Source organism: Echeneis naucrates, chromosome 3 (assembly GCF_900963305.1).
Source record: "Echeneis naucrates chromosome 3, fEcheNa1.1, whole genome shotgun sequence".
In the NCBI taxonomy this organism is placed as follows: domain Eukaryota; kingdom Metazoa; phylum Chordata; class Actinopteri; order Carangiformes; family Echeneidae; genus Echeneis; species Echeneis naucrates.
Genome location: NC_042513.1, coordinates 14,057,689 through 14,070,659, shown reverse-complemented (window position 1 = coordinate 14,070,659; position 12,971 = coordinate 14,057,689). Strand labels below are relative to the sequence as shown.

General features: G+C 42.0%; 1 protein-coding gene across 1 annotated transcript; it reads right to left on the bottom strand.

Moving 5' to 3' along the window:
* Positions 1 to 2,146: 2,146 nt before the first annotated feature.
* LOC115041192 (immunoglobulin superfamily containing leucine-rich repeat protein 2-like) lies at positions 2,147 to 4,285 on the bottom strand. The gene has a single exon (XM_029498521.1). The coding sequence runs from the start codon at positions 4,283 to 4,285 to the stop codon at positions 2,147 to 2,149; it is 2,139 nt and encodes a 712-aa protein (XP_029354381.1).
* Positions 4,286 to 12,971: the final 8,686 nt, after the last annotated feature.

Here is a 12,971-nt window from a genome sequence, read left to right as displayed (position 1 = left end):
AGGATACGTATCATTTTCCTCTGATCGTATTTATGAGTAAACTTTTTTTATTTTTTCTTGTAATATAATATCATTAAAGAAAGACAAATATGTTATCAAGATGGATCGTGATTAAAAAAAAAAAAAAAAAGAAGAAGTTTCTTCGTCATTTATTTGCACTTAAATGACCCAGCTGGTTGAATAAACTAAATTGTTGGTCAGGGTTTATCCAAACTCGGTCAAATGAAACACGTGGTGACAAACTGAAAGCCAGCAGGACACTGTGGCAGAAGTTGGTTTTTAAGCTCCTCCTGCGATTTAATTACCTTTACATAAGTGTTTGAATAGTTTCAGAGCTTTTGCCGACCATGTATCTGTTACTGATGTCCCCGAATTATCAAGGTTGCAGGGCAAATGGGCCAGATGCCTCTTTGCCCCAACAGCAAAGAGACACATATGAGCAAAAGACAGAACATTTTAAATAAAAAGAGAGAGTTAATCACCAAGAAATACGCAGCAGCACTGCACAAAAAACAAATCAGGTCCCAACTAATTAAGTTTATTAGAGCTTGATCATGAAACTGACTGTGCTGATCGATGTCAGCGTCAGAACTGGACTGCTGGGTCAGTGAGGGGTTGCACATCAGTCTGCAATTGCCCCAGGTTAATCCAGAGACGGCAACACATGCTGCCTTTCAGTATGTTCCCTGTTCTCTTTGCTTTGTTACATTCAGCAGGCTTTCTGCAAGATGGCAGAATTTACAGCTGTAGCTAACTAACTCAGCAAGTAATTATTTTAGCAGCAGTTCTTCTGAATGCTGCTTGCGTTTTCACAGAGAGATGAACATTATCAGTGTTGTTTTATCCAAACTTTATTGAGGCACATAGGAGCAGTTGGGAGACTTAGTGAGGATAGTTAAACACTTTGTTAAAAACACGCTATTTCTTTTAATACACGGGTATAAAACAGAAAAATACAGCAGCTTACAGTTAGCAAAAAGTTACTCCTCAAGTCAAGAATATAGAAACAGACTCTGGCTCACAACACCAGGCAGCATGCTAACACATCATCTACTGGGGAAAACAGCCGGTAGAACACATGACCCACATACAATAGAGCAATACGTCACGTACACACTCATCAGTGCGTTTGCTGTCAAGTAGACTTGGTGGATGATAATATTAAATTAGCTTGTCCACATTTCAACATGGTGATAGAGCTTAGTTTTCTTCAACATGAAAACAGTAACCTTCACAGAAAATGTTCACAGTGCAACTGGACAAAGAGCTCATAGCTGCAGGACACAACAGTTATGTCTTTGAAACAACACAGATTTGAAACATTTAATCTCCCTAATGAGAGAATTGAGTGTCTGTATTTTTAAGCTATTTCACTCCCACAGTGATACAACAGCACAGATTTACTTTGAATACTTTAAAGCAGAATATTAGTGTATTTAAATTATAGTTAATCCATATACTGCTGCTTACAGTCTACATTAGCAAAGACTTTCACGTGTGGTATAAGCTTTATTAGCCGTGTGAACATGTCTTTTTGTCTGACCTGATGCTGACCACTGCTCCCTCAGTCGGATACTGGACATCAAAAACAGGTCAGTCCATTGTTGACTCATGTCTTGTTTTCACTCAGAAACTTAATATGAGGAGCATTTCTGGCAAAGATGGTGTGAATGAACATGGAGTTTCCCTTCAGACTTCCCCATCAATGCCAAACATAACCACAAAGGATTTTACCATGTGAAACTGAAATGGTAGAGCTTCTTCATACTTAAATTATAACTATAATTATAATTTATAATTTCAAGGTGGAACACAACTGTTTTTTTATTTATTTTTTTCCTTCCTGGTGTGTTTTATAGAAACTGGATGGTGATTTAATCAATCAGCCAGCACCATGTCGAGTACAGCCTTCATTAGAAGATGCTTGTCTGGAAAACTTCTTCTGACAGATGATAGAATCTGGCAGCTGGACACAGTGACCTAATATTTAAGCTTTGATGTGGTTTAAAGTGTATAAATCTAATTTGAGTCTTCAGATAGAGCAATATCTCTAGACCGCTTTCACAAAAGTCTAAAGTAGCCTCCACCAATGACACCGAAAGCAAAACTGAATGCAAATTATTTGACATAAGAAACCATCCAACATTTACTGGCTGGGGTATTTATAGTTGGTTATAATACTCACTGCCTCTGCTCCCAAAGGGAGCCTATCACTATACTCAGATCCTACTTCACAGTCATCTAAATTACCCTTACACTGGGACAAAGTGAACGACTCAGTCACAACACTCTCCCCTGTATCCGCCTCCCTGTCTCCGTCTCCGCTCTCGGTCTCCCCCTCCTCCTCGTCCAGCTGGCTGACGTTGATCTTCCTCTGAGAGTCGGTGTGGGGCACGTGGATGTTGAAGTTGGCAGTGAGGTTCCTCTCCAAGTGGTACTGGTCTTTGGCCTTCAGGATCAGCTTGTACGTCTTGCTGCGGTATTTGTACACAAGGTGGAAGCACGTCGCGCCGAGCAGAGGCACAGTGGACACTGTCAGCAGGCAGATGCTGACTGAGATGATGATCATTAGGTTTGGCACCCTCCTCCTGGTGGTGAAAAGCACCTGAACTTCACAGTCCGCCCCTCTGTAGGTCAGACACAGGGAGTAGTTGGTGCCAGGGCGTAGGCCGCTGAACTGATACGTGTTGACGCCTTCCTTGATTCTCGACCACTGCACAGCCAAGTGTTTGCGATCGGAAGTGACACATAAATACAAGCCGCCGGAATAGACTCCTCCAGAGTCGTCTGTTGAGCCTTGCTGCTCCTCGCTGTCACCGTGGGAGATCTCAGAAGTGGCATCCTGATTGGCATTTTGCTCTCTGGGTATGAGTAGAGGGTTGAGTCGCACTGTTGCCTCAGTTTCCGACACCCATAATGCAATCACACCAAAGTCAAATGTGTACTGCTTGATATCCTCGAGACTCCCATTGAAGACATGGCTGGAAATGTAACTTGTGTTTGCCTTCAGGCCACATTTACTAGCAGGTGCTGAATCTCCCGTTTCCTCCTTAGAAGAGTTGATCTCTGCTGAGGGGAACACAGTCGGTACCGTGTTCATGAAGTCTTTGCTCTTTACATTTGGCAGACGCACAGAATCAAACGCAGAGGTTTTTTCTGTTGCCTGGTCTATAGAGGTGTGCGTTTCCATGCGAGTGGGAGTTGTGCCAATTTGTGTTACAGGTGTCGGTTTGGCTGAAGCCACCACCTTCACTGACACCCAATCATCTGCTATACCAAACTCATTTGTGGCTGAGCAGCTGTAGTTGCCACTGTCTTCTATCTTCAGGTGTGAAATTATAAGAGTCCCATTCTTGAAGACTATGATGGGATTATGGGACAGTAAGAAGTCCTCATTCGATCCTGTTGAGTTGTCCTCGGTGAAGGACAACACCAGCTCTTGGTTCTGGCTTTTGCCACCAATATTCCACAGCACCAGTGGCTTTGGGTTTCCAGTGAATTCACAAGTCAGGACCAGCGTAGTGTCCTCATAGAGAGTGGAGTTGTGAACATCTGGTTCAGTTTGTATTGTGACAGTTGGACTTGTGCATTTTGACTCGGGCAGTTTCCTGATCGCTTCCCCTTTGAGCTGCTCTGGACTTGCACACATAATCAGATTCTGTTCTGTGACCAACATGGTGTTTAGTGAAATCCAGTCACTGAGCCAATTAAGGGAGCACGTGCATGCAAAAGGATTGTTATAAATCTGCAAGTGGGACAAAGACACCAAACTGTCGAATGTCCCTTCAGCAATGGTTGTAAATTTGTTGTTGTTCAGTCGGAGGGATCTCAGGTCTTTGAGGTTGGAGAAGGCATTCCTCGGCAGGTGGATCATTTCATTGTTGTTCATCTTTAACAGATGCAGGTTTGTGAGGTTTTGCAGATCCTCCCAAGGAAAGTCTACGATTTTGTTGTGGCTGATGTCCAAGTTACGCAGATGAACCAGAGGTGTGAGGGCCCCTTGTTCAACAGAGACAATCTCATTGTGGGCCATCCACAGCGATGTCACCTGGCTGACATTCTCAAAACTCCTCACGGGTACGAAATTGATCCTGTTCACTAAGAGATTCACAGTCGTAACATTAGAAGGAAAACCTTCCGGGACTTCAGTTATGTCTTTATAAGAGCATTCAGCAAAATGGCGGCCATATTTGTCTGAGCAGGCACAGAGCTCAGGGCAGCCGAGCCCAGTGGTGAAGACAGCGATAATCCACAGAGTGAAGAACAGGACGTCTGCAGCAGCCATTTTCTGCTCCTGTAAAACAGCATCACAGTCCATCCATCAGTCACACAAACCAGATTTAATGATCACAACGACTGCAGAACGATTAGAGTTCAAAAGAAAACAGTTTATCAGAAACTGTCACACAAGCTTTAGGCATCAATAGAATGAAGAATGCTGTATGGTGGTGTGTTAGGTTGTGTTGTGTTGTGTTATGTTATGCTGTATTGTGTCGTGCTGTGTTGTGTCGTGTTGTGTCATGTCATGTTGTGTTGTGTCATGTTATGTTGTGTTGTGTCATGTTGTGTTGTGTTGTGTTGTGCTGTGTCGTGCTGTGTTGTGTTATGTTGTGTTGTGTCGTGCTGTGTTGTGTTGTGCTGTCTCGTGTTGTGTTATGTTGTGTTGTGTCGTCCTGTGTTGTGTTATGTTGTGCTGTGTTGTCCTGTATTGCTTTATGTTGTGTTGTGTTGTCCTGTATTGTGTTATGTTGTGCCGTCCTGTGTTATGTTGCGCTGTGTCGTCCTGTGTTGTGTTATGTTGTGTTGTGTCGTCCTGTGTTGTGTTATGTTGTGCTGTGTCGTCCGGTGTTGTGTTATGTTGTGTTGTGTCGTCCTGTGTTGTGTTATGTTGTGTTGTGTTGTCCTGTGTTGTGTTATGTTGTGCTGTGTCGTCCTGTGTTGTGTTGTCCTGTGTTGTGTTATGTTGTGTTGTGTTGTCCTGTGTTGTGTTATGTTGTGCTGTGTCGTCATGTATTGTGTTGTGTTGTGTCGTCCTGTGTTGTGTTGTGTTGTGTCGTCCTGTGTTGTGTTATGTTGTGCTGTGTCGTCCTGTGTTGTGTTGTCCTGTGTTGTGTTATGTTGTGCTGTGTCGTCATGTATTGTGTTCTGTTGTGTCGTCCTGTGTTGTGTTGTGTTGTGTCGTCCTGTGTTGTGTTGTGTTGTGTCGTCCTGTGTTGTGTTATGTTGTGTTGTGTCGTCCTGTGTTGTGTTATGTTGTGTTGTGTCATTGAAGCCGGTGACCCCTTACTACGCAGTGGCTGCGGGCTCTGTCCTTGGTGCTGAAATGCAGCTGCTGGCTGCCGGGTTTGTTTACAGCAGTGCGATCTGCTGCAGCTGCAGCTGCAGCAGCAAACCAGCAGATTTCTTCAGGCAGATCACACCAGCCTCATCACTGTGAACCGACACAACAGCACCAAAGTTCCCAATGCAGAGGCAGCTCGATATGAAACACTGATGCAGGGGAGGAAAGAGGACGCCTCACTTCTCTGCGTCAGGAGCTCAGACCTGGATGAGAAAGCTCTTACCTGTGTGTGTATTTCTTTAATGTCTGGAGAGAAATCCTGAGACGTCTGAGGCTGTGTCCAGTCGCGGCAGCTCAGGATACATGCTGGTATTAAGTTGGAGCCGAGTCCGTGTGTCCGTCTGGCTGCTTCACATGCTGAAAGCACTCGCGTCTTTGTGTGTGTGTGGGTGAGTGAATATATGTCATGCTGAGTTACCCAGCCTCTCCTTGTCTCCCCCCTTCCTCTGAGCCCTGGACGGAAAGCATCGACAAAAAACTGGATTTAAAGGGGAAACAACCTTTCACATGACAGCCACCGTTTACAGTCTGGGCCTGTATTTGAGGGCTGATTACTATTAAAACCTCCAAATATCTGTTGATGTTAACATAATGTTGCAGGAATTCAGCGTTCTATAAGTGAAAACTATAGGAATGAAACACAAGCACTAAAAATAGGCTGTAAAGAAGACATTTAAATGAAGAGAACTGGAAAATAAATGCAAGCACAATGGCTGTTGATTAAAACGAAATCCAAAAAATAAAGTTGAGTTTAAAGTTTTACTATTATTGTAATCATTATTATTTATTTATTTTAATTTATTTATCCACAAGACGGCAGAGATCCAGGCTTTTTGTCCTGAGTGTTGTTAAAGCAGCTTCAAAAAACATTCAACCCTATTTTGCTTTTGTGTGTGTATAACGACCTTTCTAGGTGCAAAATCGAAGCTAGGAATGCTCCAAATGACGGGTGTGAAACGATGACGCGGATGTAGATCCTGTAGGCAGATTACCATGTTCACAGAGTGAAGTTCAGCTTTCACCCTGGAAGACTTTCTGTAGGTGCAAGACTTGGTCCATATGTTGCGTCTCACAGTTGTGCTGTGTATGGCCCAGACATGGACCCAGAGTATACTGCTACAGAAGAGACACGATGTACAGGCCAGTGTTGGCGGTTCCCATCACATGACTGCTCATCAGGTTGTGTATCGTACTGTCCTCCAAAATTTTTCATCAGCTTCATATCCATAATTAGAATTCATTGAGCTAGTGAATCAGAATTATCAGATAAGTGATTGTAATTGTGTAGCTGTGCTGGGAGACAATTTGTTTTGTCAGGGTCTCAATAAGCTGAAGCTAAACATGCGCAATGTTTACTTTTTAAATAATTCTGAATAATTAGCACGCTAGCAGCTGCAAATTAGCACAAAGTATTAATCGCACCAAAGGCAATTTGGTCATAAAAGCAGTAGATGATGGAATGGAAGTTCAGTTAAGGGTTTGCCAAAAATGATTCCAGGTCATTCTCGGGGGAAAGGGGGCTTGTTCATCAAACGTGACAATTCTTTGAGTAATTGTTGAAATATTTACTCATAAGTGTTAAGTCGGCTTTCGAGGTGTGTGGTGCGCCCCGCTTGTTGTGAATAGCAAAACGACAGGTAGAATGCGAAAAACTGGAGGAAATTTTCCTTTCCTTGGCTAGCTTTATTCATTCACCCTTTATTGACAGCATTCAAAGCAAAACACCAAACACAAAGTGGGGGTTTTGTTAACATTGTTAACCTACTTCTAGCAGAAATGAAAAGAACATTATAAAGGAGACCAGCGGCAAAATGTAACAAACTTTCACGGGGCGAGGCAGCAGGCTGGTGTGGGCTGTGAGGTCACAAAATGGATACATTTGTGACACGGAGTTGCTGGAAAATGGCGGTCCAATCTACCGTAGCTCCGACACATGTTAGAGTCTGAACATAAAAGTCAAAGGTTTTTGAATTGTGTGCAAACGTGTGCCAAACAGACTATAAATCTGTAAAGAGTGAAATACGGTGTTCGTGTTGGACTAGCATTCAGTGAAACGGGCTCATCACGCTGTGAGAGCTTTGCAGGGGAACGTGAGAAACCAGGACAGAGGAAACACAGCAAAGACATTTCAAGGCTTGTCTGCGTGCGTGCGTGCATGACAGGCAGCAGCTGATTAGACAGGAGAGCTCCAGGTGCAGAAAACAGAGGCTGGAATGAATCCTCTGAAGAAATCTTCCATTTAGCTCACATCTGATTTCATGTTCATCATCCTGCCAGAAATCCTTGTCTTCTTTCTCTTTTCTAGCTACAGTGGCCTTTGTGCTGTTACCATCTCAAAATGCATTCAGCTGGAACAAGTTTCAGCTTTCATTCCTGGGTTGTTTGTCAGAGTTACTCAGATCCATGTTTTTATCTTCAGATATTTTTGTATTTCATGTGCAGATGTTACATTATCAGTTTAACAAACCTAAAAACAGATTATGATGAGCAATGAAAACAAACAAAAGACTATAAAGCCTCAAATAAAAGCGAAATATGTGGCCTGTGTTATTTTTAGTCTCAAGTAGGAAGATCATTCAGCTTGCGAAGCACAATATAAGATTATTGTTAATCTTAAAGCTCTCCATCTCATTCAGATCTATCAATCACAGGTACCGGGATCCAAAATGGTGGATGAAATTATAAATCTAAATTCTGCAGTGGGTGAGAAGAACACAGCAGCGTTTGCTGTTGTTTCTCGGATCCTGTTTGCACCGTTTGTAGCATCTCTGTCTGGCGAGAGCAGCTCATACATATGTGTCAAATAGTGCAGTGGTTGATGGGATACAGGGAGTCCAACTGCACTCTGGTTAAATCCACATATGGCCCGGTGGTTCATATATACAGTTTTATATTCACTGGAGGTCTGAATTTTATTTTACATTTTCTTGCTGAGCAACAATTTTTATTTAATTTATACCTTATTTATGTTTTTTTTTTTCTTTGTGTGTGTTTGTCGTGTTTTCATTTGCATAGTACCAGCACACTCAGCTGCTTTCTAATTTGTGCAATCTGTCTTGTAAATGACATTGTTGAAGATTTTGAAAGATATTTCAATCAGATGAAGAATCCCACTGAATGGTGTCTGTCACCACTGTATTGGAGTACAAATGAATGTCATTTTAAGATTTGCTAGCACCGTGTAATAATAATTCATGACTAAAAGATACGTGTGATGAGGATTTTCATTTTGATGAACTATAGTGGCCAACTGTGTCATATAATTGTGAGTTTCAGAATAGAAAAGAAAAGAACAGTTTAAAGCGGGGAGCATGTTAGCAAGTAGCAGTTTTAGTGCTGTTGCCTCAGAGCAACAAGGTCATGGGTTTGATTCCCGGCTGTGTGGAGTTTGCATGGTCGCCCTCTGCCCGCATGCATTTCCTCCCACAGTCTGTCCAGAGACTGAAGAAGAAAAGACCGTCAATATCTGGGCTCTAGTCATTCAATAACCCAGAGAATTTAGGATAACGATCACACTTTGGCCAGAAGACTTGTTCTGAATGTTTGTAGTTGCCAAAGGAACTTTGTAGCGCCTCCCAGAGGCCAGATGCTGGAACTGGCTGAAGAGAGGATGAGCGCCATCACCTACAATGTTCCTCCCCTTTTATCATGTCATGCCAGTTCTATTCTTCAGAAAAAAAAAAATAACACTGCCATTTTATAGGAAGAAGTGATGAATGAATTAATGAATAAAATCATCAGCATATTGTAAATATGTCAGTTGGTGATCCAGTCCATATTTTTTGAAAATCATCAGCGCGATGTCTGCTGGTTGGTCAGTTTGGTGCACAGCCGCATTTACTCACCAGGGGTCAGTCTCTACTAAGTAATTCATTTGAAAGGGTTTATTGGATATATTTTTTAACAAGAACGAAGAGATTTTATTTTGGCAGCAAATGCAAAACAGTCAGTTGATGTGCTGAGGCTCATTAAGGCATCCAGCACATATGTCAAACAATAAATATTAGAGTTATATTGAGTTTTCAACTGCTGATATAAATATCTGGCCGCTGATTTTTCCCTTCTGTTTTTGGGTGCTGTACATGTATTGTGTTTTCATCAGCTATCTGATGGTGCTTAACGAGAGGGAAAGGGAAACAATGACTTGAAAGTCAATAAGAGAGTCTCCACCAATAAAAGAGGGGCGTCTGATTGTCTGTTACTCTGCTGCAACATCTTCAGTGAAAATAGTCAGATCACTTCACAAACTGAAAAACTCCTACAGTTGTTTATCAAAGAAAAATAACCAAAGTTGCTAGGATTTATGCTTAAGCATAAAACAAATATCCACCATATATAGATATCGGTTTAATAGTTATTTAGATTTAAAAAAAAAAAAAAAAAACTTCCAGAAAATGCCAACCAAGAAAGTGCAAAGAGAGAGAAGTCACTCTGCAATCTGTCAGGTTGTTGTTGACATATTTGAGGGTGTGGACCAAAGTCTGACAGACTGACACCAAGACAAATCACAATTGTGGCTAAAAATCGTGTGCTTTTCACTAAAAGCCGTTGAAAAATAAAATAAAACAGAGTCATTCTAGCATGCTTGAGCTCGCAAAGGCAGAGGAGGTGGGTGTGCATCAGAATCCAGCCATGAAGGAATTTAATCAAGTCACCTTCCATATTTCACACAAGCAGAAAATTAAAAAGAAATCACACGTGATCTCGAATGCAGATGGAGGGTTGGCTCGCCCTCACCCCCGACCACTCTCACCCTCACCCCCACCTCAAGCCCCTCCACCTCCTCCCCAGTGCTCTCCATCCATTTCCATGGTAACTTCCAGCCCTCAGCAGGGGAGAGCAATGTGATTTCGGCAGTAATGTGTTTCTATTGCTCCCCCTGCGATCCCCTGTGGTAACACTGACTATCACACCACTGTGTGGAGAGCTTGGAGGGCTTTGGAGAGCCTCATTTACCTCCATAATCTTCCCTCGTCATCGCCATGCTAGTATGGTGTAATGCACTCATGCACACACAATGCACAGACTGAGGGAGACAGAACAAGTCTAAATACAGAGAGAGCCCTTGTGCACGGCTGAGTTGAGAAAGAATTAACATAGTGAAGACGCTGCATTATGCAAATGTGTTATGGTTCCTCTCCGACAGTGCTGGTAAATTGGATGATGTTTTATGATGATATAAGAGTGAGTTAAGGCATGGCGGATCAGTGGATTTAATACCTCTTTGATATGTGTCTTCCTCCCCTGAGGAGCCCCTCCTTGGCTCGCTTTCTCCGAGATGCTAAATTCGTCAGCTTGCCTGACAAATTTGACGCTTCCCACTAGCTCTTGTGATTCTTGGAGTTCAGGCTGGAGCGTCAGTGAGACAATAAACGAGTGCTGGATTAGTCTGTGGATGAGCAGGGAATGAGGCTGACTGGAAAGAGCCCACAGTGTTAAACCTGACCGAGGAGATAAAAGGATTGGAAATATGTTTTGACTGCTGAGTGCTTCACCCAACGATCAATTTATTTCGTATCACATACAAAAAAAAGAAAAAAAAAAAAAAAGAAGACTTTTTTGGTACAGTGCGGTCTTTAGGAGAAGTAAGATTGAAGGTATCATCAGCAGGGCGAGACACTTTGAGAGAAAAAGGGATTAATGCTGTTACTATGGCTAAGGGTGAGTGAAATAAGGCAGCCAAGAGCATCGTAGCATATACACAGACATGCAAACACAAATACAAGAGCAACACACAGGACAGCGGCCTTGGCTTTGTTCAAAAGCTCTTAGCCGTTTGTCTAGTATTACACAGGCTCCATTTACTCCTGATTGCCTGTGACTGTTGACCTCTGAACCCAATCCACACAGGTACTGCAAGAGAAACCATCAATACTGGCAGCAAGTTGTTTTTGCCTCTAGGCTGGTGGATAAATGATGCCCTTGGACACACAAACAATCATAAAAAGAGACACACACATATAGTCATACAAAGACATACCGGGAATCAAACCACTGGTTTTGCATGATCGAACCCATTCACCCCAAACTGACAATAAATCACGAGCAAACACAAACACAGTTTCCTCACTCCGGGCTCTCAGATTTTAAAGACTTACTTGTGCATCAACTGTGGATTAATGTTTACAGCTCAGAGCTTTGATGCTTTGTCCCAATTTAGGAGCTGCATCCTTCAGTAGATGCAGCCCATGAAAGTGTGGTCCATCGTTGATTTGGAGCCGACAAAGACCAAACCAAAAGAAAATGGTTTATGGAGGACTTTTGCCTCCTACCATCAGCTGTAAATCAAGGCCTCTGTTGCATAGCAACTTTGACAATGTTTAACTTGTATTCACTTAAACCTGAGTTTTAAAGCTCTTGGTTTGAACAGATTTACCGGTCACTGAAACCCAATACTTAAATCTTAAGTGTAATATTTGTAAGAGTCGGATCGCTATTGGAGTTTTTTTGCTGCCTTTTTATTAAATTCTTGGATAGTTGAGGCCAAAAAAGATCCCACTGTTGGATCCTTCCTTTCCAAGGAAAATGAAAACACATTTGTTGGCCGCACATGAAGAAGCCTTTAAAATAGAGAAACCAGATCACCTCGACTGTGACGCAATTGGATTTCAACTGCAGCTTCCAAACAATGTTGATCCTGACATGGGAAAAAAATTGGGATGATAAACAGCAGCTAATGCTAATGTTAGATATGCAGCAATATGAAAACTGAAAAAGCGACCTAGAAGAGTGAGTGGTGGGTCTATTAACTGGACAAACTTTTTTTTTTTTCTAACAATCGTTTTCTTTGTTTGTTTTTGTTGGGTTTGGATTCATTTTGGTTGAAAATTAAAACCATGCTATAGCGACAAATCCATGATAGAAGTTATGCCTCTGATACAATGAAATTGTCCTTTATATTGTGAAGGTAAGAGGACATTTGTTGCTGCTGTTACAATGATAAACAGATTCCTGCATTTTTTGACCCACCCTGTCCTCCTCCTGATGCAAACAAACATAACTATGTCTCACAATAACCTGCTGTTGACACATTTGTTGTCACTGCATTCAAGGACACATCATCATTTCACAATACCTACAGCAACTGAAAAGCAAAATTTCACACAAGCGTGAACACATCCACATTATCCTTTGACACCGTCTCCTTTCCACTCTTCTTTTGTCTTCTTAGTCTAATTGTTCAACAAACATTATCAGTGCAATAGATCTGTCAGGTGACTTTCACTGTTCTGGCTTCACGGTATCCTTCTATTCACCTTGTCCGAGAGTTTCCTCGTGGTCCTTGCTCCCAGTGGATCTTAAGGTTTATTTAATGCACCTCAGCAAGCTTGACTTTTATTATGCTAAATGATCTGGCATCACTTAAGGAAACTGAAGCACATCTGTTGTGCTTTTGCTAATGATCAGCAGAAATGTAAAGTAGTGCATGCAATTCACAATTAATGGGCAACACAATACATAATTCAAAACCATTAGTATGGCAACTTAGAAGAGAAAAGTTTGTTTGTAGGTCAGCTTGTTTTCCTTCTCTTTTTACTCTCCTTCAGGGAGAAAAACAATAGTAAACATCTTTATACCCCTGCTACACAGCTTTGTACTTAAGGTAAGAAAAAAAGCACGACGCCTTGCA

Bases quoted from the DNA above. Each gene is read 5' to 3' on its own strand.
- LOC115041192 (XM_029498521.1), bottom strand. From the start codon at position 4,285: ATGGCTGCTGCAGACGTCCTGTTCTTCACTCTGTGGATTATCGCTGTC.